At 42.9% G+C, this 27,335-nt stretch overlaps 1 protein-coding gene and 1 pseudogene across 1 annotated transcript in view; one reads left to right on the top strand and one right to left on the bottom strand.

The window, feature by feature from the left end:
* Positions 1-27,335, bottom strand: part of AQP9 (aquaporin 9) — a 43,427-nt gene that overhangs the window by 5,746 nt on the left and 10,346 nt on the right. The window contains exons 2-5 of the mRNA XM_024568062.3: positions 15,250-15,376; positions 10,264-10,401; positions 9,324-9,442; positions 3,156-3,373 (exon numbers count right to left, since the gene is read on the bottom strand). Coding sequence (XP_024423830.1) covers positions 3,156-3,373; positions 9,324-9,442; positions 10,264-10,401; positions 15,250-15,376 — 602 coding nt within the window. The remainder of the gene's footprint in view (positions 1-3,155; positions 3,374-9,323; positions 9,443-10,263; positions 10,402-15,249; positions 15,377-27,335) is intronic.
* LOC112311649 (ADP-ribosylation factor 4 pseudogene) lies at positions 22,572-23,123 on the top strand (annotated as a pseudogene).

Genomic DNA, 27,335 nt, shown 5'->3' with positions numbered 1-27,335 from the left:
TGAAGCCTTGTGTCAGGGTCACAGGTCATAAGTGGAGGGGCTCAGATGGGGCTCCCTGCCTGGCCACGTCTTACACAGGGTCATTTGTATGCTATGGTTTTGCCAGAAAAATGTCTGTGCTAATTGTTTAAAGTGCCATCATCAGGGATTCATTCCTTTGGATAAACTTTCAAACAATTGAAATTACCCCTGAGACCCTTTATCCATTAAGTCATTAATATCTTAATGCAAACTCATGGAGAGAACCTGAATAGGAAACATCCTAATGTTCACGGGAAAAGCAAGACTCAGCCAGGGTCTGTTGACACTGTCTCTTGTCGGGCCTTCCGGTGACTCACTTCCTGGTCAACCTCACTGCTTGCCATCCAGGGGCAAGTGAGGGGTCTGAGAAGAAGCATCCTTGGTTTTATCTGAGGGTGTGGATCTGAGCTTGGATGTCTGCTGAGATGCTTACCTTGGCTATAGAGCCTTGAAAGGACAGGACACTCTGGGGACACTTTGGAGTGCTGCTGTCTCACAAGGGTTTTCTTGAGAATTTTTCAATTGAAAATTATCAGCAAGCCTAGCTTTTTCTTAACTGGTTTCTGCTCCTTCTACTCTCTCCTTTTAATCCATTCTTATGTTTATTATGTCAGATTAATTTTGCTAAATTAAAGTGCTAAGCATGTCAAACTTCTGCCCTAAATCTTTTGTTGCTTCTCATAACCTATAGAATAGGGAAAAGCAAAACCCCCAAATTTTCATTCTGGGAGTTTAGGACCTCTATGGTCTGACAATAATGGCCATTTTTGACCTTCATGAACCCTTCCCGCTAGACTGGATTACTTGTTATTTTAATATTCAGTGTTTGTGTATAGGATCCTCTCCAACTGAAATATCCTTGGAAATATCCCATTTAAAGTGTCTAGGTACCACAAATGCCCACGTTCAATCCCCATAATTTCTAAATTTGGAGCTGCAAACCTTCTCTCAACTCCTGGAGGCATTTAGTCAAATCTCTTTTGTGGCACTTGTCAGCTTCAGTGTCACGTAGGAGCCTATGCTATCCTTTCTGAAATAGAACATAGCAATACCGTGAATGGCAGCAATTGGGCCTTAACCATCTTTAAAAGCACAGGGCCTTGAATAAGAGGTCAGGTACATGCATGGATGAATAAATGAATGCATGAAGGGAAGAGACCATGATGCTAAAAAGGGACATGGAGGTCAGAGTTTGGCATTTAGTGATTCAGCATTCTTCCACAGATATGGTCTCCTACCACGTGCTTAGTAAATAGGCAAGTAGAGAATAAGCAAGATCTCTGCTTGTTCTAGAACCACCTTTACTCGTAGAGCTTTGGTGAATCACCAATCAGGGCTGGAACGCAGGCTAGATCACCTTGGGGCATCTTAGTTCTAGGGGCCTGTGTGAAGCTAGCAGATGTGACCTGGTGGTAGGGGTAGTGGTCTCCCGGTGAAGCTCAGGAACGTGGGGTTAAAAGAAACTCACGGGCTAATTCTGGACTCCGGAAATAAGGAGATCGTTAGGACTTAGTTCTGAATCTCCATTGGAAGGACACAAAGGATCCATTTCCAATGGAGACGTTTTATTCAACCTTTTCACCTTCTAGTGGTGATTATTCTGGAACAGAGCTCCCTAACTGTGGTGCTCTTGATATTTTTGGCCAAGTACTTCCTTATTGTGTGGATCTGTCCCGGTTATTGTAGGATGCTTAGCAGTTTCCCAGTACCCTAACCTCTACCCACTAGATGCCCTTAACAACTTCTGCCCCCACCCTCCCCAGTTGAGACAACCAAAAATGTCTCCAGACATTTGTGCCTGGGAGCCAAATGCCTCTGGTTGAAAATCACTGCTCTAGAAAATTCATTGTGTTGCTGGTAGTGTCTTAAAGATAGGGACATTGCTTAATTCTCCTCATAACCCTCATCTCCTCGGACATGTATGGACATAGTGTATATCCATTCTTTTGTTCAGTAGCTTCTGCTGAGACTCTCTGTGTGCCAGGCCCCATTTTCGTGGGTACAGCCGTGAAGAAGCTGTCACGGTCTCTGTCCTCATGGTGCTGATACTCTAGCAGCTCTCAGTGCTGTCTGGGGAGGTGGTGTGAATGGTGAGTGGTGTCAGCTGTTTTAATGGCTTGGTCCCCATACTTGTGAAGGCCAGACAAACTCTCACTTAAATCAGGTCATCACATGGGTATAACCATTTGTGCAGGTCAGCATTTAGGGACACTCAAATCCTTTGTTCTCACAGCAAACTTTACATGCAAACTTGTCACCAAGTGTTTTTCCTACTTCTCTTTCTCCATGTTAGAGCCCTGTTTCCTGAGGAACCAAAGTAAGTTCCTTTCCTGTAGAGAGACGTGATGAATGGGTAGGATGAGTCACTGTGACTTTAAAGGGGGAGAGTGGGAAGGAATTAATGGGCAAAGTTTGTCTTGGCAGCTTGGCACGAACCGTTGGCGTAGTTCCTCAGCACATTCTGAGGCTGAAAGCACAGGGTCTTGATTTCCTGTGCGCAGGCTCTCTTTTATCTGTGACAGGGAGTTTTTACTCATACCTGAAGACCCAACTCAGCTCTCTTCAGTGGTGCCTTTCTGAGCTTCCCCAGGCAGAGCTAGTCATTCCTCGGAAGTTTGTCCGAGGGGTTGCCAGACCACTCATTACGTTGCTCACAGCTACTGACTTAGCTAATTTTGAATCTCCCTGCCTAGCTCAAAGACCACAGCATAGATAGTGTTCATGAAGATCTGCTGAATGAATGCATGAGTCAAAAAAGCATAGCTGGCATGGCTCACTAGAAAGAGCCCTGAAGTAGTATTGAAAGATGCAAATTCTAGTTCAACTTTGTCACAAAGTGAATCTGTAGACAAGTTATACAATCAAAATATTCACCTAAAACCATATACCAATTATATATAGGACAGGACTGTCTCTTTGGAATTCTCTCTCTCTGTCTTTCTCTCTTCTCTCTCACGCACACACAGCCCCATCTTATCACAAATCACCACACTCCACACTCATGACCAGAGTATGCACTTGACCTCCCCCTCTGCAATCATACTCTCCGGGATCCCAATTCAAAGCACAGCCTTCCCTGATAAAGCACAGCCTGAATCTTCCTCTCCCTTCTGCCCCCACCCATTGCTACTTACGTGAAGACTTCAAACCCCCATCCTGCCAAAGCAGTGAACAGTCTGGGACTCAGGTCTCGAGCTGGGTTCATGGCACAGCCACTGTTCAGTCCCAAAGAGGAAGAAAGGACAATAATCAGAAGGCCAACAACAATGGGTTCTAGGCCTTTGGGGACTCCCAAGTTTCTGGAGTCAAAGATGGCAAAGACAACCATGAGGAGAAACATGGTGGCCAGTACCTGAGGAAGGAGAAAAAGTACAAGGGATTTAGCTTATACTCTGTCCATTCTCCCACCTCAAAATTCACCCCTTCCTGTTAAAAACAAGCCCAGTAATAACTAACACACACTAGGTGAGCACACTGTACCAGACACTCCTTTTATCATAGCACTCTTAGGCGGGGGTGCTAATATTTTTGGGTACAGATCAGTTACTTGCCCAAGGTTGCACACTTAGTGGCAGTCAGGTGTGGACCCAGAGAGTGAGGCTCGACAGACTGTTATCTTTACTATATTCTCCTGCTAAACTACTACCTCGCTAAACTGAAGACAAACTGCAGGCTGGAAACTGAACAAAGAGGCTCATTCAAATTGGCAAGACCAATAATACGAGCTATCAATAGGTAAATGGGCAAAGGAAATGAACAGAAAATTCATAAAAGAAAAGCAGAATTAAGAAATAAGTAAGTGGGGAAACTGATTTATAATGAAAAGAAATGCAAACAATACCAAGTGTTAGAAAAATAACAGCAGTTCTTTCAGGGTTTCCCAGCAGAGCGAAACATGCACCACATTTCTGAAAAGAGACTCAGCAGGAGTTTGGCAATATGCATTTTAAAAATTATTCAATTTGACCTCATTGGGTATTTGACAACCGTACCGTGATAATAATCTAAAATACGGAATAATCATAAAACAGATGTGTTCATTAACCATTATAGTCAACCCTTAAATAACACGGGTTTTCAATTGCATGGGTCTCCTTATATGCAATTTTTTCCCCAATAAATACTGTAAATGTACTTTCTCTTCTTTAGGATTTCCTTAGTAACATTTTCTCTAGTTTACTTTATTGTAAGAACATATAATACATACAACATACAAAATATGTGTTAATCAACTAATTATGTTACTGGTAAAGCTTCCAGCCAAAAGTAGGTTAACAGTAGCTAAGTTTTGAGAGGGTCAAAATTTATATGCAGGGTTTTGATTGCATGGGGGTGGGCATCCCTCACCCCCAGGTTGTTCAAGGGTCAACTGTACTTATAGTGTTAAAAAACTGGAAGCCACCTAAGTACACATCAACAGGGAAATAAGTGCCCATTTTATAGTTTACTATACAGTCACTAAAAAGAATAGCCCTAGAGCCACTTCCGGTCAAGATGGAGGCATAGGTAGACATGCTTCACCTTCTCACATAACCATAAGAAGGATCACAACTAACCTCAAAACAAAAAACACCCAGAACTGCCAGAAAATTGAACTGCATAGAAGTCCAACAACCAAGGATTTAAAGAAGCCATATTCATCCAGATGGGCAGGAAGGGCAGAGATGGAGAGCTGGGGTGGAGAGGACATGGTGTGGCAGCTGTGAGGCAACGATGGCCGGGCCAGTGAGACGGGAAGTCCCACATTCATATGTGGCAGATAAAAACCTGGAAGGACACCTGCGGAGCAAACAATCCCAGCCCCAGGGCAGACCACACAGTCCATAGTTCCAGCACTGGGAAAATAAAGCCCCATAACTTCTGGCTGTAAAAACCAGTGGGGATTGGGGCAGCGGAAGAAACTGCCAGTTTCTCAGGAGAGTCCATTTAAAGTGGCTGCACAGTCGTAGAATATACACAATCCCACCCACTCTGGGAAACACCAATCGAGCAGCAACTGAAGGGGTGCCAGTCACATACGGGAAGAGGGTGAAGTGACTGGAAATGGGGCGAGTGTCTAGCAAGCCTCCACCAACCAGACAGCGGCATTGTCCTCTCATCAACCCCTCCCCTACATACAGAGCCACAAAGCAGTGAAACCATCACCCTGCCCTGGCGAATACCTACAACTCTGCCCCACACAACTTAACAGGTGCTCTAAGACAGGGAGTCAAAACAGCTTTACCTAATACACAGAAACAAACACAGGGAGGCTGCCAAATTGAGGAGACAAAGAAATATGAAAGAACAGAACAAAACCCCAGAAAAAGAATTAAATGAAACAGAGTCAATCTATCAGATGCAGAGTTCAAAAGTGGTGATAAGGATGCTCAGAGAACTCACTGAGTATGGCAAAAGCATAAGGGAAGAAATGAAGGCTACACTAAGTGAAATAAAGAAAAATCCACAGGGAACTAATAGTGAAGGGAAGGAAGCCATGGTTCAAATCAACAATTTGGAACATAAGGAAGAAAAAAACAGTCAATCAGAACAAAATAAAGAAACAAAAATTTTTTAAAAAGAGGAGAGAATAAGAAGACTCTGAGACATCAACAAAAGAGCCAACATCCAAATCATAGGGATGCCAGAGGGAGAAGAGGACGAGCAAGAAATTGAAAACTTATTTGAAAAAATAATGAAAGAAAACTTCCCTAATTTGGTGAAGGAAAAAGACATACAAGTCCAGGAAGCACAGAAAGTCCCAGACGAGTTGGGCCCAAAGAGGACCACACCGAGACACATCATAATTAAAATGCCAAAGGTTAAAGATAAAGAGAGAATCTTAAAAGTAGCAAGAGAAAAAGCAGAGAGTTACCTACAAACGAGTTCTCATAAGACCATCAGTTGATTTCTCAAAAGAAACTTTGCAGGGAAGAAGTAGTCAAAGTGACGAAAAGCAAGGACCTACAACCAAGATAGATTACTCTATCCAGTGAACCTATCATTTAGAATTGAAAGGCCAATAAAGTGCTTCCCAGAGCTAAAGGAGTTCATCATCACCAAACCATTATTATATGAAATGTTAAAGGGACTTTTCTAAGAAAAAGAAGAAGATCAGACCCTGGCCAGGTAGTTCAGTTGGTTAGAGCATCATACTGACATGCCAAGGTTGTGGGTTTGATCCCTGGTCAGGGCACATACAAGAACCAATGAATGCAAAAATAAGTGGAACCACAAATTGATGTTTCTTTCTCTCTTCCTTCCTCTCTCTCTAAAATCAATCAGTAAATAAACAGAAGAAGATCAAAACTATGAACATTAAAATGACAACAAACTCACAACTATCAACAACGGAATCTAAAAAATAAAAACAAAAACAAACTAAGCAAACAACTAGAACAGGAACAGAATCATAGATATGGAGATCATTTGGTGGGTTACCAGCGGCAGTGCGGGGAAAGGGGGAGAATAGGGGAAAGGGGTAAGGATTAAGAAGCTAGGTACAAAATAGACAGGGGGAGGTTAAGAATAGTATAGGAAATGAAGAAGCCAAAGAACTTATATGCATGACCCATGGACATGAACTAAGAGAGGGGATTGCTGGAGGGAATGGGGATACCTGGCAGAAGGGGGCAAAGGGGGAAAAGTTGGGACAACTGTAATAGCATAATCAATAAAATATACTTAAAATATAAAAAAATAAAAAAAAACCATAATGCTAAATGAAAGAAGTCTGTTACAGAAGACCACATATTGTATGATTCCATTTACATGAAATGTCCAGAATATGCAAATCTACAGGGACAGAAAGTAGATTAGTGGTAGCCTAGAGCTATGGGGTGGAGTGAAGTCAAGGATTACAGCTAACTGGTATGAGGTTTCTTTTTGCAGTTATGAAAATGTTCTAAAATATATTGTAGTGATAGTTGCACAATTCTGTAAATTACTAAAAGCCATTAATTGTACACTTTAAATGGGTCAACTGTATGATATGTGAGTTTGTATCTCAATAAACTGTTAAAAAAAAATAGCCCTGACTGGTGTGGTTCAGCTGGCTAGGCATCGTTCAGCAAAGCGAACAGTCACTGGCTTGATTCCTGGTCAGGACACATGCCTGGGTTGCAGGTTGGGTCCTGGGTCAGGCACATTTGAGAGGCAACCAATCAATGTTTCCCACATCACTGTTTCTCTCCCTCCCTTTTTCCCTCCCTTCTCCTCTCTCAATAAATAAATAAACAAAATCTTAAAAAAAAATATATATATATATATAAAAGCTAAGGGGTAACATTTAAAAATGCTTCTGATATTAAGTAAAAAAGGCGTATGTGCATTATATTTTACATTTACAAACATGCATAAAAGGGAACTTCTAAGAGAATATACAAACAAATGATAACAGGTATTCCGAAGTGGAGGCTTTTAGCTTGTTCTTCCCCACTTTGTTTTCTAAAGTCTCCAGACTATTGTTTTACTTTAACAGCTAAAAGACAGTGACTATTTGCTGGGCACTTATTATGGGCCAGGTACTTAACATGGTTTATCTCATTAGAACTTCAGAATAACTTATGAGATAAATCCTATTTTTATTCTCAGTTTACACATGAGAAAATTGGGGTAGAACGAGGTTAAGAAACTTGCCCTAGTGCCAGAGCTCATAAGCAGAAGAATCAGGATGACAGCCAGGGAACTGATTTTAGAGTTTAAGTTCTTCATCATTTCATCCGCTCTCTGAATTAGTAATATTACAAGAATTTGCATTCAAAAAGACATGTTCTCCCAAGAGCTCTCTTCTTTGGAAAACCTATCCCACTCTCCCGGGCAGAGCAGAAACTTCCACCTCTGGGCTCCCATTGCATTCTGGCTTGACTTCTATCCTTGCCGTTGCCACCCCACCAGGAGGGACCCATCTGTTCCTGGTCAGGGTCTCGGCCCTGTACCCCTTAGACAAGGAACAGCATGGGGCTGTACCTGCCTCAGTAGGCATCAGTAATTATTTATAAGGTAAAAGAATGACTGTCTGTTAATTAAATTATAGAATATGCTTGAACAATATTTGGAGCACAGCAATTTAGTAATCTTGAGATAAGGTGACCTAAAAATGTCCTGGGGCCAGCTTGCTCTCCAGGGGGGAAGTTTTGCATTGTTTCTTTTGTTCTTATGTGATCATTTCGTTCTTCCACTAGATTCTAAATTCCTCAGGCAAGTACTGTTTACAATGCATTTTCCTCATTTGGCTCATTCTAGCCTTATCAGTAACCCGATAAGGGCTAATATTAGCCCCATTTTACCAATGAACAACCTGAGACCAAAAATGTTCAGTAATTTTCTGACATTGCATAGGGAGTTGGCAGAACCATTATTTTAATCTAAATACTTAGGGTCCAATTCTTGGATCTTTACAACTTACATTTCCTTTTACCTCACAGCCCTGTGTCCTTTAAGCTCCAGACACAGGGCTGATTACAAAGTGAGTGTGCAGTAAGAATTTGTTGCCTGTTTGGTTTACTGGTCAAAGTGTAAAGCAACAGGGCAGAGGCCATGAGAACTTAGATTTTAACATAGATTTTTTCACCCACGGGATGGAGGAAGGCAGGGTCGGCAGACTGAAAGATCCATTTTATCCACATGTGCACTCTCACTTGGGCAAGCCCCATACACAAGAAAAAGACTTAGAATTGCTGGAGATTCCCTTCTTCCCTTCCTCCCTTCCTTCCTTCCGTGCCCTCACCAAACTGGTAAGCAGCCTTCCTGGGATACAGTAAGGGAGGAAGAGTCATCAAGCTGACAATGTTGGTCCTGCCACAAACTGACCAGAATAGTTGTGCTTTTGGCTACACCACAGGTTCTCGGAGGCATCTTGTTTAAATGTTAATGAGGCAGAGAAACTTTGCTATTTCTAACTTCCTTGAGAATTTGAATAAACCTATTCACATGAGGAGACAGAGAGGATCTGTGATACCCTAAGGCTCAACTACCTTCCTTCACAGTCTTTGAATTGAGATTGAAGAGTCTTTTCCTGTGTCTCCACATTTAGATCACGTGCAGAAAAAAGACAGAATAGTCAAGCAAACCTCATTTGCGGTTACAGAGGTTGAAATGTCCAGTCATCCACTATTTTCTGGACCTCAACTGGTATGAACAAGTGTATATATTAATGAGGAAGCGGAAAACTGTTTGCTGACAAAGCTTGGGTGATGTCTAGTGACCTGTGACTTTGGAAACACAGACTTTCTTTTCTGATAAGCCTATAGTGCTCTCATGCAATCTCCTTATTAAATACCGTCTTTTCACTGAAGTTAGCTCTCTGTTGACTGTACACTTACTTGGTCTGCAAATGCATTCGCCAGAGATAGATAAGGAGCTGGGTATGTTGCAAAAATGTGTGCTGTTGCATTTTCTCCCACGATGAGTAGTTTCCCACCAGCAAAGGACATAAGTCCATCTGTGGAAGACAGAGCTCTGCACGTTATGTTCTCAGGGAAGGGGTGGAGGAGATCTATGCCAGGTCTCGTGTTAACCAACTGTAGTCAAACACTCAGGTTTACTTTGCAAGACCCATATTGTTTGCCTTCTTCCCTTTATAGTATGGTGGGTTCAGAGATGACCAGAGAAGTCACAGGATGACGGGTCAAGGATAGAAAGCACTGGCTGTCCTCAAAGGTTCACTCTAAACTTGAGCCAAACACTTAACCAGTGGGCCCTGGAAATAATCTTCTTTTGGAGAGTTGTTGGAATTTTTGATATTGACCAAAAGCCAATGTAGAACTTAGACCTACTCTAGGCAGAGTTCATAACTCTAATATCAGTTCACAGTTTGAGGGTGTCACGTATAGTGAAGTTGCCCTTGGAGGAAGGGAGACAGCAGCCCCCACAGAGCTTGTGCCAGCCCCAGGTCTCTCCTACCACAGTTCAATCCCCTCATTTTTGCAGAGAGGAAACTGGGACCAGGAAGATCAGGTGACTTATTTAAGTCACACAGCAAAGTATTGCACATGCTCACCGTATAGCACTGGTTGGGCCTAAATGTATACTTCTTTTAATTTCTGCTCTCCCTTTTAAGTTGTGACCATTTTCATTAAGAGGCTTCACAAATTTCCCCTAATAATAATGTTGGCCCCATTATTTAGAACTTAGAACTCTTAGAATTGCTTGTCTATTGTAGACTGTTTCCTACTCTTGCTTTATTGCACCTCTTCCAAGTAATTCTGATGTTCAAATTATGCCCAGCTCTCCTTAACCTCTGGACTCGGGGGTCTTACTCACCGTAGTAAATACCAAAGAGGACTGCAGCCCCTGCAAAGCCTCCCAAGAACTGGGCTCCTGCATAAAAAGGCAATTTGAACCATTTCATCTTTCCAAAGAGACACATTGCAAAAGACACAGCTGGGTTGATGTGGCCACCTGCAAGGAAGATAAAATTATTTGAAATGTTAGAGAGCAGGTCAGGGCGAATTAGTGTGAAGAAAACTCTGGGCAGAACTTAGTCTTCTAGGGAGAGATCTGTATGTGAGGACATAGAGTCTTGTAGGTATGTATGTCTGTGTTGAATGTGTTTGTGTGGGGGGGGTAGGGCGGAGGGGAGAGAGGGAAAGAGAGAGAGAGATTGAGTGGGGAACAAGGGAGGACTAATAATCCACATGCATCTGTAGATATTGTTTAGGATGTTTAGCTTTGTGATACATTGAATAGAAAGAAATTTGTACTCAAGTGTATGATTTTTATCTATCTACCTATCTATCTATCTATCTATCTATCTATCTATCTATCTATCAATCATCTATCCATCATCTCTCTACTGAGTTTTCTTTATCTATAAAGCAATAACCTCTAAGAGATTGATGTGAACTGTTAAGTTCAATATACTTTTTAAAAAGTCAATATACAATATACTTACAGGTTTAAATCTATATCTAGGCACTTCTCAGCCCATGTCCGGAGGATATAAAAACAATCTTAGAATGAAAAAGAGATGTCTCGTTAGGGAAATGTCCCATGGCTATAAGGCTGTGCCTGTCACTGAGGTAAGGGGCTCAGTGTACTTTGAGGTGATCACACTGTCTGAGTGGATTCTCGGCAGTTCTTCTGCACAAACAGTATGCTTCTCTCACGCAGATGTAGGAGCCCTCCTGTCATCCCAACCGCAACCAAGGTTAGAGAAATCAGCTCCCCGATTCCACAAGATAGCCTCCTCTAGCCACAAGATCAGACGGAGAGTTTGCTCTGGAAAGTCACTAACAGTCCCAGCCGGCTTTGCTAGTAACAACATCCACTGAACACTTGCCAGATGCTATCACAGGGGTATTACATGCCCTTGATCTTCATAAGAACCCAGTGACATGCGTACCACTCCAGTTAACTGGTGAGGAAACTGAGGCACAGAACTAAAGTAACTTTCTTAAGGCCACATGGTTAGTAAGTGGTAGAACTAGAATTCAAATCCAGGCTTATCTGAACTCTAGAGCTTCGGTCCTATGTTGTATCACTTCCGAACCTCCTTCACCAGGTTTATAGAGGCTTATCTGCCTTAGCGGGCAGAAAAAAAATAAAACGAACATGAGTACATGGGCTCACTTCCCTTCAGACAGAAAGTTGTGCATTTGAAGAGTACAGATGACATGTTGTGTGCAGGGGGAATTAGAGTCACCGTCAGTATGACCACATTAAAGTGGGGACCTTCGGGCTGTAGATATAGTTGTAAAAAAGAGTGACGATAATGACGATGATTATGACGACACTTCGACATTTGACCCTCCACAGCACCTGTAGGTGAGCTTGTTTTTGCAAGCGCTCCCTGTGAAGGGAAGCAAGCTATGCTTATCCTGAATCTCTAAGCTGATGTGGGTTTGCAGTGGGTAGAGGTGGTTCTGTCTGCTGGATAAACCACAAGGGTCCTTTCTACATCTGCCCCTGATACTTGGGGGCTTATACGAGCAGGAAAACACCAATATACCAAAGCACAGATGATTTCCTGAAGCCTTACAAACATGTCACCTGTTTTGTTTTACTTTTAAGTCCAAGAGAGTTACAATTCTGAAGACTAGCAGGAGTTTCCTAGCGTGCTAGGAAAGCTGGAAACAGGGGTTAGGAGCAGGGAGCACACAGGGTGGTGGAAAGTTCCTGAAACCAACCCTGTTCCCCTTCTCCCAGGGCTGGGTTGGGGAGTAGCTGCCACCCAGCCAGCCCAGGGGAACCCAATGTGAATGGACCAGGGTATATCGGAAATCACCTCCAAGCAAAACCACCTTCCCTCAGATGAGTCCATCAATGGAGGAGTTATTTGTTTAGAGAGCTCCTCTTCCAAAATAAAACTTCCCATAGGTAGGGTTTTGCTTTTTAGTCCCTCATAAGCACCCTGAGACAGCAACTATTATTCACCTTGGACTTCCCATGCTGCAAGGCAGTTAGTAGGTTTTCAAGTTGAAGAAATAAATAGAGACCTTTGTTCAGATAGCTCAGACTACAAAGATCTACAGAGAGGGGATGTTGGAAGCCAGAGAGGGTGTGTCTGGGAGTGTGCTTTGCAAAGCAATGAGGACAGTTCCTCCTCACAGAGGTGAGTGGTCACTCTGGCCGGCCCGGCAGGACCAGGCGGAGCAGTGTACTGGAAAGAACATGAGTGCTGGAGTCAGAGAGTGCTGCACTCAGAGTTTGGCCCTGCCAAGGTTGTTGTGATGATCAGATTATTTGCCTAAAGAGCCCCGAGGGGCAGCCAGAGCCCACAGAGGCCTGAGATAAAAGTTTTAAGTGAGCAGGCTGAACTCTTTCAGGGTTCTGTTCTGGACCAGTGCCCTCCTCCCCACCACCCACAGACAATTCTATGACAGAGATAACCTTGACATTTTATTTGTCATTAGGCAAAGCTATTTTGATTTTTCAATGAATTTATGTTACTTATAAAATGCTACATCCAAACAACCACCATTGCCTAGGTATCAGTAGGCAGTGGGACACTCAGTATTGGATGGTGCATAACGAGGGTGTCATGAGTTCTGATTGGCTGGCTTGGGTTCCCAGGCCACCAGCACATCCACAGGGGAAACGGGGTGCAGTAACTTCTTTGCAGTAAAATAATGTTTTCTATTTCAAAACCAGAGGACAGCTCACCTTACCAGTCTGTGACCACAAAATGAGATCTCATTTATGTTTACACCTAATACACATTGGTTACGTTGGAATCCTCAAAGAGGGTCTCACCAGGGCTCATAAACCATTAAGTTGGCTGTAGCTACCATGAGTAAGTCACCTCCTGCACACAATTCTCTCTTATTCCTGCGGCTTCTAAAGCCAATACTGAATCTGCATGGATGTCGTTGGTGGGCCAGGGTGTTGTCTGTGCAGGTTCCCAAAGCCACCAGTTTTCAAGGAGCCTGAACAGTGCTAAGTTCCAAACAGAGAAGGGTAGATAAGCTCCATTTCCTACCTTCCAACATCAGTCAGGCTCAGAAACTGCTCTACTTGTATTTCGGGATCTCACAGTCCCTCGTGAACAGTCTGGCCAGCTCCCAGCCCTCACCCAGAAACAAGTCTATTAAAAACATCCCATTAGTTCTGGCCTTCACCCCTCTGAACCCAGGGGCTTAACCCCAGTCCCGGGGCCTGATGGAAAGTCTGCATACCAACCTTCACTCCCTCTCCCCCTTCCTGCTGGCCCCTGCCCTTACCCTCCTATGGTGACCACCCCAATTCCCTGGTACATCAATGAATGCCAACAGTCGTGGACAGTGGTGGTGGTAAAGGGTGTTAGTTCTATTGGTAGGGTATGGGACAAAGTGATCTTAAGTAAATATTCGACAGTTTTTAATTCAGGGTGTCATGTAAGCAAAATACTCCAAAACCATATGTCTACACACACACACACACAAGCAAACGGACTAGCTGAGAATATGCTCACCTGTGCTCACACAGAGGCAACCACACCGTGCGAATGGAATGGGAGCATGTAGGGGTGGCAGCGAGCATCTGCATGCTCGTTTTAATTTGGGAGTGTGTCCTGTGTATGGTGCTGAGGCCTGCACTGTATTTAAGCCTCGACACACGCACATTCAGGGTGGTCCCCTGGTTACTCTTGTGCCTAGGTAGGCAGTACGGTGCTGGGATCCCAGCAGAGGCTCGGCCGGAGTTGGAACAGAAACACTGCTCATGCCAAACAAATTCCATCCACAGGAATCTGCAGCCTGGGCCGCCGCAGGATCTGAGCCTGACTGCGATGCGGGAAGGGGCCGGCCAGCAAGCGACTGTTCCCCGTGACCAGCCCGAGGGTGTGCAAGCCACCATTCTTCAGTGCTGCAATGACAGCACTTGTCACAAGGCCAGCTGGCTTAACTGCAGGCCCTGCCTGTGATGCCCTTCCCAGAGTAGACTGTTGCCTAATAACAGGGCACGAGCTTTAATGTCATGTAGACCCGGGTCAAATCTTTGGTCTGCCTCTTCACTGGCTGTGAGGCTTCTGGCAATTTACTTCCTCCCTCAGAGCTCCAGCTTTCTCTGTAGAAGGGAGGCACTAATACGTGCCGCAGAGTCCTGCTGGAGAGGAGAGAAGACCAAGTCCGTACAGCAGCCAGCACAGTGCCCAGAATGCACCGTTCCTTTTTTTGCCTCATCACCAACAGTCTTGTCTTGGAGCTCTGAGCACCCAGACCAGGCAGGCTGCTGAAAGAGTCCAAGAACCTCTGGGGGCCGGGTCATTTTCACAGTCCCTTTCTAAGTTCCCAGGTTGCATTAAGTGTCATTTCATCTTGCTTCTCAGAAACTTAAGAATGGCTTCTAATCAGCCCACCATTTGGGGAAGAATTAGACCAAGACCTCTGGATCAGACCTGCTCTTGCATGAAAGTGCCAGTCATTGACCCAGACTCTGAGTGCTGTAGATAAAGGCCCAGGGACTTTGCCTCTGTGGAGTGGCAATCTTCACCAGGCTATTCACAAGGCATCTGGGAAATAGTTTCCAAGTGTGGTGTAGAGCAAGTAAAAGACTGCATTGATGGATGAACAAACTCAGTGGCCAGATACAGGAATTAGTTAGTTCTGAGTTCTAACCCCCACCTCTGTCTCTTGCTAAATGTTGCTTTTGCACATGTCACTTGCCATTTGCTGGACATTTGATTTTATCATCTCTAAAAATAGAATCAAATACATACTCTTGCAGGACCCCTGAGATCTAAATAAATGAAGGTATATAAAGCACCCAGCATTGGGCTAGCACATCGAAATGGTTGAGATAATAGTAGCTATTATTACTTTTCTTACATACCAGAGACACCTCCAGTCACATAAATGGCCATCGAGACTGCCATTGCGAATCCAACATTGATAGTGATGATTCCTCCAAAATGTCCTCGGCTGAGGGTAGCTTGGGCAACAGAGCCACATCCAAGGACCTGGAATGAGAGGAAACTCAACAAGTGGAAATGGCCACTGTCAAAGACTTTGACAAAGTAACAAGAGGTACTTTTTATGCAAATTCATGCACTGGCTGCCACAGGCTTCACACAAATCAAATATAATGCTCCAGCTATGTGCAGATCTTCAGGAGTCAGAGCTGACTCGGTAACATGTAACACATAATGTGCACCAATCGCAACAATGATGGTCTGGGGCTGCATGTGGTAGACAGATGAGTTTTATTGGGACTGTGCAGTGTTAAAATTCTGACTATATTTATCAATCAGGTAACTTCACACAATGATCCAAGTGTCGTTTTTATTTTAAATTAAACTTTGTATTTTTAGATAATTATAGATTCACATACGGTTGTAAGAAATAAAACAAAAATATACCATATACCTTTTATCCATGGATATTTTTTAATCAATCAGATCTAGCAACCTACAGGAAAAGAATTTCCTGGAGCAAAATAGCAGCTGGCTGCTCCCTTCACACAGAGCTTGTGCTCTCCCAATTGGCTCACTTCACTTCTCTCCTTTAAGTCTCCTTCATGGCCGCCTGCTTGAGAGGCTGCCAGTAAGTCAGATCAGCCTCTCAATCATGTACATCCAGCAAGTGGAAAGGCCATTTATACCATGTAGAAAGCTACTAGAAAGAGTCTGATGTGCTTGAAAACAAAGGAAAACTGTGGGGTGATCGAATTGGCAATCAAGTCTTCCTCATCCCCATGTCTTTTATTGCTGATGGAGCTGTAGTTTCCTGGAAAGCAGAGGCTGCCAAATTCACTGCTTCTTGTATTTGCTATGACACCAAGCACAATGCTAGAAGCACTCGGGAAACAGCTGTGCAATGAAGATGAAGTGTGATAGTCTTCACCAGTCTTCGGGTGGTAGGGGATACTTTGGAGAGTGGAACAAGTGTTTAGAAAGGTTTGGAATAAATATATTATGGTACATCCACTCAGCAGAATACTACACAATATTCTGTACAGTATAATAAAATAGAACGAGGAAGGTCTGTGTGTACCAAGGTATATAATTAAATTTAAAAGCAAGATGTAGAACAGTGTTAAAATGCACTGACAATTGTATTAAGAATACATTATATTCTTATATAGCCCTGGTTGGTGTGGCCGGGTAGATTGAGTGCTGGCCTGTGAACCAAACCATCACTGGTTTGATTCCTAATCAGGGCACTTGCCTGTGTTGTCGGCCAGGTCCCCAGTAGGGGGTGTTTGAGAGGCAACCACACATTGATGTTTCTCTCCCTTTCTGCTTCCCTCTCCCGCTCTAAAAATAAATAAATAAAATCTTCTTTTTAAAAAACGGAATATTATATATATACACGAGCATCGGGAAATGTGATTGGACCCTGTGGGAGGAATGTAGATGGCTGAGACAAGGGTCAGACAAAAACTTTTCATTTTATATCCTTTTTCTTTTTACTACGTGTCTTAGTCCATTTGTGCTGCTCTAATAAGATTCCACAGGCTGGGCAGCTTATAAACAACAGAAATTTATTCCTCACAGTTTTGGAGGCAGGGAGTCCAAGATCAGGGGCCAGTATGATGAGGTGAAGTCCTCCTCCGGGCTGCAGACTTCTCACTGTGTTCTCACATGATGGAAGGGGCAAGCTAGCTGTCTGGGATGGCTTTATATGAGGCACCACTCTTATTCACAAGGGCTCTGCCTTCATGACCCAGTTATTTCCCGAAGGCCTCACCTCCTAATACCACTACCTGGGGCATTAGGTTTCCAACAAACGAAGTTGGGATGGGAGGGAAAACACAAACATTTAGGCCATAGTACCAGGTATTTTCTAACATTAAAAACTGTCCATATACTCATTGAATAACCAATTAAAACCACTTCATTGTGGTCTATTAAAGAAATATTTGATTAGAAACTATTATATATATATATATACACACACACACATATATAATATACACACAATGGAATATTATTCAACCATTAAAAGAATGCAATTTTGACATTGCAACAATATTGATGAAACTTGAGAACATTATGGTAAGATAAGTCAGACAAAGACAAATACTCACTTATGTGTGGAATCTAAAGACAAGAAGCCAAGCTCATAAATACGGAGAACAGACTGGAGGTTGACAGAGGCAGAGGGTAAGGGGCAGGGGCTGGGTGGAAATGATCAAAAGGACCAACTTTCCAGTTATAAAGTAGGTCCTGGGGATGCGATGGGCAGCATGGCAATCCAGTCGATACTGTGTTGCATGTCTGAACACCACTGAGAGAGTAGATCTCAAAAGTTTTCATCACAAAGAAAAAAGATCTATAACTATGTATGGTGTGGATATTAACGAGACTTATTGTGGCAATCACTTTGCAGTATATACAATTATCAAATCAGTATATTCTACAACTGAAACTAATATAATGTATGTCAGTTATAACAAAAAAATAAAAGAAACATTTGTTGAGGGAGGGCTATTGAGAAGGATGGGACAATGATACACAAGTTTAGTAGGAAAACAACAGGACAACAAATGGCCCTCAGTCATCCTCATACTGGGGGTTAAAGAGCCAGTATAGTCCTGGAGGAATAAGTTCTGGTCTGTAGGATCATTGGATCATTATTAATCTACGTCAAATTGGCCAAACCTTTTCTAGAATACAGAGTCCTGTTGGGGGTTTCTAGTTAAAAAAGAGCAACCAACTTGAGGGAGGACTCAGTATCAAGTAATGAATATTATTTAAGGGAATATAAGGAAAAGCTTCAGAAACAAATATATTTAAGGAAAAAGAGATTCAGAATGTGAAGGCTTCTTATCAGGTAGATAAAACCAGCTATTTTTTCTCTGCACAAAAAAATAAATGAGAAAGGAAGTTCAAATCTGAAATACAAGAGGTTGCACATAAACAATTTTCTGATAGTAATCAATTAATTCTAAAGAGCTTTCCCAGGGATCATTGGTGAGGTCCTTCAGAGAAATGTAATTTAAAAACAAAGCATGTTTAATACATTTGGAATGATTTTGGTTTACTCCTCCTTGAAGGCAGAGAAATTATCTAGATGATCTTTGAACATCTCCTCCAGTCCCCAGTTCTAAGATGTATTGACTTGCATTGGTTCTAATAGCTAGACAGGAAGAGAGAAGTAGAGGGACTTGGTATCTTGAAGTACTTAGGCTACACGCCACAGGCCCATGGTTGCCTTTGAATTTTATCCCAGACTTGGCTGCAGACCATACTTTGAATGCCAAATAGAAGTTGCAGCAGAAAATGTTCCCTTTAAAAAAAAAATCCCTAGATTCTAGGTATAACAGGAGGGAGAGAAAAAAAATTAATGGGAAAGGAAGAAAGCCATTTGAAAGGAAGAATTCCCAGAAAAGACTGATTGATGGGCAAGGTGCCCCATCATTCCCAGCCACCCAGGCCAGACAGTCTGCAATCATTTGCTATTCTTTCCCCTTCTCTCCCTTGGCCACCCACAGGCAATCATTCCGAAATCTTCCAAACCTTCTTCTGCAGTCTATGACCAGTGCCCCCACTTCTAGTATCTCCCCACACAGTGCCAGATGAAGCATGACTCATATACTTCCCCCTTTGCTCAGAAAGTGTCAGCACGAACCCCTCAGTCTTATACTCAGGGGTTCTCCAGTGCTTTGACTCATGATCCCCAGCCTGGTATTCTTCCACATAAATCTGTATCCCCCGGGCTGGCATCCTAGTCACTTTGAGTGCTTTGAGCTCACATCACGAGTAATGCTCTAACCTCACAAGTACCCACACTATAGTTTTCTCTGTAAGTCAGCCCCCAGTTTTTTTCATAGACTGGAGGTGCTGGACTGCCTCTAATGCCACCAGCCCTACAGACAACACTGGCACCAAAGAATAACAGTGAGTCAACACAGGTGACTTAGTTTTTATTAATGCAGGTTCAATCCAAATCTATAATAACCCAATAATAGTAATAATCACTCAGAAACAATCAGTAATAACATCACACAAGAGGATTGGGGGATAATGAACCCAAGTTCTAAGAGTCCAGGTCAGGGAGGCAGCTGGTCAGCACCTTGCAAGGCAGAATCTACCTCTGCATCAGAGTGAGCTAGAGCAGGGTCAATTAGAGCAGCGGTGTTCCTTTTAGCTGTCCCAGCTGTCTGTTCAAAGGTCTTGGCTTTCATACTCCTTATGATGAACTGTTGCATCAGCCTTTAATTAACCCATGTAGTTTTGTGCCACCTCGATAAGGACATGTTGATTATGTTGCTCCATTGTGCATGCTCTGAGAAGGTGATCTTACCCTTCAGATAGGCCCGTGTTGTCTGCCACGTTGTACTGCTCATGCTTGAAGGGTCACATCATCCCTCGGAGCTGTTGTTCTCCGGTGCATGCTCTAAACACGGCTTCTTAGTTGACAGGACTGATGCCATCTTAGTTCAGTCCTGCTCTCCACAGCTCATGACACCCATCTCCACCTCCACACACCTGCTCATGCTATACCTTCCAGCAGAATCTTTTTGCCTTACACCTTCCCCAACCAAACCCATTCTATTCCTTTCACTGAGCTAAAATCCTACTTTTTTGTGGGTATTTCTCTGATAACTTAAGACATCATGGGCTCTTCTGCTTCTTCTACCATATTTTTACAATGTCATTTCATTATAACGCATATTCCACTCTGCCCTGTGGCACCCCACGAAGACTATAGTGTCCATCAAGGCAGCTCGGGCTTCCTAATGTTCCATGCTCAAACAATATCTGATGAAAGATATCAAAATATATAAATGCAAGCAGGGAAAACCCCCTGTGTATATGCCTTTTCAAAAGAAAAAGTTAGTTTGGGGGTAGAATGTGAAAAGTGGGAGGTTTAATTTCTAAGAAATATCAGTTGGGACTCTGGGAAGTTCCCAACTGAGCCATGACCTCTGTGACAAGCTAATTACTGGACACAATGTAAAACCTAATGTAATGAAGTGATCATCATGAATCAGAATGCTGAGGATGGAAAAGAAAATAATAAGCCCTCAGATTTTCTTTCATTTGACTTTTCGCAAATACCTTGCACACCTACTACAGTCCTTCCTTTAAGGTATAGACCGAGGTGTTTCTAGCACAGTACACAGCAAATAACAGAGTCAATAAGTATTTTTTTCAGTGAGTATGTAAAAACTGAGCCCTTTCAGAAAAGAAGTAGTCAATGAAGGCTGGAAATTCCTTAGAAAAATGTTTGCAAATGCATGAAGCTTGGGTTCAGGCATCACCAGCTTCCTTGTAATTACCTCAAGGGGTCTGCGATTCTTTGTGCACATCAAACAAGGGAAATTGTCCAAAAAAGGGAAAAAATAAAATGTCTTGTGTCTACCTTTTGTGGTTCAGTATTTTCAGAATTAAGAGTGGTTCCTATTCCATAGAATTCTTGAAAATATTTGAAGTTGAAGGGAGCTGCTTGGAAAACATTGTCGTGGACTTTAATAAAGGCTGTATGAAATGTCTGCTATCTTTACCCATCTGTTTAAGGTGTGTGACTAAAAAATACAAACTCCAGCTACCATCTATTTGGCGTGCTCTTTGTGCCAGGCTCCATGCTGAGTGCCTTACCTGTATTACTTCATCACCATCCCATTATTTACTTATAATCACCCTGGGAGAGAAGTAGTGTTATCTTTATTTTGTGGATGAGGAAATTAAGGCTGAGAAAAGCTAAGCAATTTGCAAATTGTTACATAATACAAATAAAGGAAACAGAAGCAGAATTTGATCCTGTTTCTGTCGTAGAGGCCTGGGCTCTTACTTGACACACTGGATGCAGCAAACAGTGCCCCCAAGAATTCATGGAAGGAGTTAGGGAGAGCACTGGGCTTCCACGGGATGAGGAACCAGTTTCCTATCTGCATATTGAAAGTGAAGGGCTGTCCAGGAATGTTGAAGGACTTGGAGATTCCGGGTAGCAGCCACATGTTAGCAATCTACCCAGTACCAAAGACCTCCTTGTAAACCAGTGTGAGAAGAAATGACTGACTCTGAAGCCCACTTGGGAGCCACTTTCTAGGTCCTGGTCATTGTGCAAGACAAGTGGCCTTTCTGGTGACACCCAAAAGTTGTTATTCTGGTTCAAAAAAAAAATACCCAACAACTTGTGGTTTTTCTCCAAAGCTTCTCATGACCTAGAGAAAAGTTCCGTTTAGCCCCATTTCCCTTTTTTATTTCTCAGAGATCAATGAGACACATTGGTGATTAAGAGCATTTTTCTTCTTTTTGCAAAAGCTATTTCTTGATTTCTATTCCCTTGTTTTCTAGCTCCCCTTGCATAGAAAACTTCCACTTGTTAACCAAGGCCTCACCAGGGCTAAACCAGACCAGAAGGCAGAGTTAAACCTTCCCTTGCTCTCTCCTCCTTCATAGTGTCTCCCAACTTCATGGTCAATAGCAGAAGGCACGCTCATCTCTCTACTGCTGACCATACCTGTCCAGTAGGGATGTATGGGCTGAGATGATAGTAAGGCGGGCCTCTTCCACACTGATGAACTACACCCATGACTCGCACAGACTTTTTGTGGCCCTGAGTAGCATTTGGGGAACTTATTAGCATTCTCAACACCAAGACCCAAGAGGTCAAGCAATTTCCCCACCCATGTCTGCCCCTTCAGTAACTGACTGAGCAAGAGCCAAAGAAATAAGCCCGGTGACCCTTCTAAGACGCCCAATACCTCCAAAGTTTACTCAGCTAGTATTTATTTATAATTGCTCTTTTAAAAACTTTTCCAGGAAGCTAATGTTCTCTTTTAATTCAGTAGTGACAGTTTGGGGCATGTTTGCAGCAACAATATGTAGCTCGAGAACATGAATCATGTGTGACTCTTTGCTTTATACATTGCTGCAGGTCTTCTTGGAAATAGGCAAGGAATATATTTTAAGTGAAAAATCTCCTTCAGGAGATAATGTGTCATTAAATGATGCAAATACTCATGAAACAAAATTCAGCATTAAACAAGCATGCCTGGAGTTGCTGAGCAGATCTGTGCCCCGTTAATCCTTGTCCTAGAGCTTCGTCTGACACGCCAGCTAGCAAACTGTCCCTGCCTCCCTCTTGCTCCTCAGCTCCTCCTCTTGCTCAGTTTGCCAGGAGTGAGAAAGGAGAAGGCCGAGAAAGCTCCAAACCCCTCTGCTCCTGCCCATGGCCAATGCCACTGCCACCAGGGGCCTCACCATGTCCTCCCTCTTCTCCTGCCTCTGCCTCTTAGGCAAGAAGCAGATGTGCATTTTGATGGTTGGTTTAGATGCTGCTGGCAAGATGACCATCCCATATAAATTGAAGTTAGGAGAGATAGTCAGTACCATTCCTACCACTGATTTTAGTGTGGAAACAGTAGAATATAAGAACATTTGTTCTACAGTATGGGATGTTGATGGTCAACATAAAATAAGGCCTCTCTGGAGGCATTACTTCCAGAATACCCAGGGTCTTAATTTTGTGGTAGGTGGCAATGGCCATGAAAGAATTGGGGAAGGAGCTAAAGAGCTGCAAAAAAAAGAAAAAAAAATTCTTCAGGAAGAGGAGTTGCGAGATGCAGCGTTGCTCCTTCCTGCAAACAACCAGGATTTGCCAAATGCTGTGGCCATCAGTGAAATGACAGATAAATAAGGTCTTCAGTCTCTTCCTAACAGAACATGGTATGTTGAAGCCCCCTGTGCTACACTAGGAACTGTTCTGTATGAAGGACTCGACTGGCTGTCAAATGCGCTTCCAAACGTTAAATGAAACCGGACATGTTTGATAGAATTTGTCTAGGCTTGTTACAGCAAAATTAGTTTGCATCTTGTTTATTAAACAGAATCTGGGACTGGTTTGGGCAGAATATAAGTATTTAAACTTATTTTGTTGTCAATTATTGTTTACCAAGTGCAATGTTGCACTTTAGCAATAGGCTTGGTTTTAAAGAAATTCTCCTTAACTCAGGGGGGAAAAAAGCGTCCTTTAAAAATTTTACTTCCCTTAAGCCCAAATGCCAAGACTTAGCTATAGTAACACCTTTAAATAACCCCGTTGTGAATGTTTTTTGAGCCCAGAATGTTTTTTGAGCTTTAAAGTTATCCCATTTCTACTTTACTAATGCCCCATTCCTAGGGCAGTCTGCTGACTTAAAAAAAAGTGCAGCATTACATTTATATTTCTGTTCCTCCCTTGCCAAAAAGATTTTCTAATATTGCTTACACCAGCCAGGGAAATGCTCCAAAACACTATTGAGATCTCTTGCCATGCAGAACTTATTTGTCCCCCATTATTGACTCCTGGCTTCCATCAGCCAAGCTTACCTTGGTATGGTTTGGATTCAATAACTATAATAATTAGTTCTGTGCTGGTAGCACAGTTCATGTTGAGATGATTTTTAATACCCAGCAGATTGTGCCTCTTTTCATATTGTATCTTTTTTATGTTGCATGTTGCTTTGGTTATCAGCCTGATACTTTGCCCAGTATATGATTGTTCTGCTGAAGTTTTACTGGTGAATATATCTTCATAAAGATTGTTTTGGAAAACTCGTCAAATTCAAATGAATAAGCCTTTTTCATAACCCATTTGGAATTAGTCCTGATAGTAAATTATGCCTGTGGCAATACTTGTATTTTAAAGGAACTGATTTGTTTTATGTGTGTGTCAGATCTACGCACACACATCTGTTAGAAATACTCTCGCTTAGTCCCCGTGATAACCTGAGAGGGAGGAAAACTCTGACGTTTCCATCTAAAGAAACCTGGGAACAAAGAAATTAATTTGCTTGAAGACATATAACTGGGGAAAAGATCTTTTTGAACCCAAATTTAATATTTGTGTCCAAAGTTTTGGGTTCCTTCACTCACACTAAACTGCCCTCACCTCTACCTGAGCCATATAAATAGTTTGTCCAGATTTGTGCTTTAGAAGTCTGTCTTTCAAATAATCAAATTGTAGGAAACCAAGATCCCCGTCCACATCTACAAGTGCCTCTAAGTGGGAGTTGGCTCTCCCTCAGCCATTTCTTCCTTTCTCTCCTCCACGTGTATGTACATTTGAAAATTCTAAGTGCTATACATGGTGCCCTCTGCTAGCAAGGATGCAAGAAACCAAAACCAAGTCCTCTGGGAACTTGCAGGCCAACAGAAGAGGGAAGATAGCCGGGAACTGGTAAGAGTCCTAAGGGAAGTATAGATGAAATATGGTGCTGACCGTCACTTATGTTACAAGCTTGTGATCAATGAACGGCTCAAGAGTTTAGGCCTAGGGAAAGCGTGTATGGAGATACAGTTTTGCAATTCAGCTTTACTGAGTAGGTGATGGTTACTTTGACATTTAAGGCTCCCCAAATTCCTGAATACTTTGATTAATATGTCAAATTATTGAATCAGCTAACATAATACTGTTGAATCCGAGCTATGCAACACATGCATGTGAGCGCACAACAGACTGGCCTAAGGAGGAACTGGATTAAGATTATATGAGATCAAGACCTCTCTTCTGATATTGCCTGAAATGAAAATGGTTGTCCTACTATTGCCTTGATGAATTTGGTCAGGTGGTACAACAGGGAAACAAGGCCCACTGTCTTGTACATAGGAATTAGATTTCAAATAGTCGGGCCTGTTTAAAAAAAAAATGCTATTGAACAGAAGGCTTAGACCCTCACAATCCCTCCAGTTGCCCATTTCTTGTGAAAATGTTTTGTCTTTGTAGAGAGTGGTTAAGGACACTTGAGAGCACAGTCACAAGCTGGTGGTCCCCACTGAAGATAGCCTGTGAGTAGGGCTGACGCATGGGTGTTTTGTTTGGCCCCACAGTGATTTTTTTTTAATGTTAGTAATTATTGACAGTATTTAAAAGTAAAAAAGTTACACATAGACCTCGATGTCTGGACATTCTTGAGAAACTGGAAAATCTGATGAAGACCGACACCACTCCCACTCAGCTGCAGTGGAGCGGGTCTGGGCGGCAGGCACCCTGATGACGGGGCACACACGGTCCATTCCCTCCCTCACCCCGCCATGTCCACTCCACTCACATATGGGACCTGCCTGGTCGCAAAAAGGTTGGGGGCTATTTACTGCATTCTTTTTTTTTTTTTTTTTGAAGATTTTATTTATTTACTTCATAGAGAGAGAGGAAGGGAGGGAGAAAAAGAGGGAAAGGAACATCAATGTCTGAGAGATACATCAATTGGTTGCCTCTCACACTCCCTGAACTGGGAACCTGTCCCACAGCCCAGGCATGTGCCTTGACTGGGAATCGAACCAGCAACATATTGGTTTGTAGGTCAGCATTCAACCCACTGAGCCATGCCAGCCAGGGCCTATTTACTGCATTCTTAAGTCCTGGAGAGAGAAAGCTATTCAGCTTTCGGTGCCAGTGACTTTCTGACCCCTGATGTTATAGTGATGACATACCTGGGCTGAGATGCAGCACACCTCCCTGTTCCTGGAGGAAGGGTCTGGACTACCTTCAAATGAAGGGCCAGCTACGGGTAAAACTTTAAGTCGGTGATGCTAGGGAGACCAAAAAACACAGTCCCCATTCTTGAGAAGGGAGTCACTTTGGAAGAGATCCCCCTCCCCCATGAACACTTTGCTTTTTGCAACTGCAGAGAAAGGAGGACAAATGCCAATCTGCCAGTACAGCACTCTCTGCAAACCTCGGCTTTCCTGCCTGTGCTGAAGGCTTGTGTTACTGCAGGCCCCACTTCCTACCCCTCCTGTCTATGTATACCTATTTTGTTCATGCGACTATGCACATTGAAACACACACTGGTCATAGTGACAACAGCAATACCAACTAAGGTTTATTGAGTGCCTTTTATGGGCTAAGCACTTTCCATACAACAACCCTATGAATCATGTCCTCTCATTTGTCTCCATCTTACAAATAAGGAAACAAAGCTTAGAAAGGTTGAGAGGTCAAGGGAATTTCTCACGTTCACACAGGTGGTAAGCGGTAAGACCCAGGTGTGACTGCACGTAATTTTCACCCCTGGACGGGTGAAAGGGCACATGTTCATGTATGGTTTGAGCCAGGCACTGTCACATACGTTACTTCCTTCATTCCTTCCAAAACTTGATCCGCATTTAAAAAGTAGGAGACTGGATGACTTGACAAATTTCATATAGCTAATAAGTGGTAGAATCCGATTCTGGAGACAGGTTCTCTGATTCCCAGCCCTGCGTTTCTCCTGAGACAACTGCTGCTGTCTTGGTGGATCTACTTGTTCCCTTTTTTAGGACAGAACGCACATGTATGCGCGACTTTCCAGTCAGTTAGTTTTCCAATTAAAAAATAAAATTTTCTCAATCATAACAAAAATAGTCACAAAGGACCAGGACTGAAACCTGGACTTTGTGGTTAAAGATAAAGTATTTGGTGGCATGCAGCCTGAGAGAATATCAGGATGGCATCAATCAACCCTTAAGTACCAGCTGTACTTGAAAAGAGATATTAGGGCAGGCCCATCGAAAGGGAGGAATCTCAAACCTGAGATTTGAGAAGCAGGTGAGTGGGCAAATGGCCAACCTCAGTGCTCTCTGAGTAGAAAACAAGTACCAAGAACAAACTTGGGCCTCAGAAATGAAAGGTGATTAAACTCCATTATTTCTACTAGGCTGGAAAACACAATGCTCTTCTTTTCTGACCTACCCCACATCCCTCAGCCCATCCCAAACAATGCTCGCTCTGACAAGAACTTGATCATGATCCCAAGGCCAGAATAAAAGCCTAATAAAGTACTTCTTTATTAAGGTGTGCATGTTCGTGTTTGGATAATCATGGGTCTCAGTGTGCTGTGTGCGGATACATGTTAGTAAGGTCAGTTCTCTGTTTATTCAGAGTGGCCCAACGATATCAGTTGTACCACAGTTCACTCTCAATCTGGAAGATTCCTGAAGATGGAGGAGTTCTAGGAGCTGGTTTGTTTTAGAGTCATCCCAGGCCCTTCAATTCCTGAAGTGTATT

Source organism: Desmodus rotundus, chromosome 7, assembly GCF_022682495.2.
Source record: "Desmodus rotundus isolate HL8 chromosome 7, HLdesRot8A.1, whole genome shotgun sequence".
Taxonomy (NCBI): Eukaryota; Metazoa; Chordata; class Mammalia; order Chiroptera; family Phyllostomidae; genus Desmodus; species Desmodus rotundus.
This window is presented reverse-complemented; position numbering and strand designations above follow the sequence as displayed.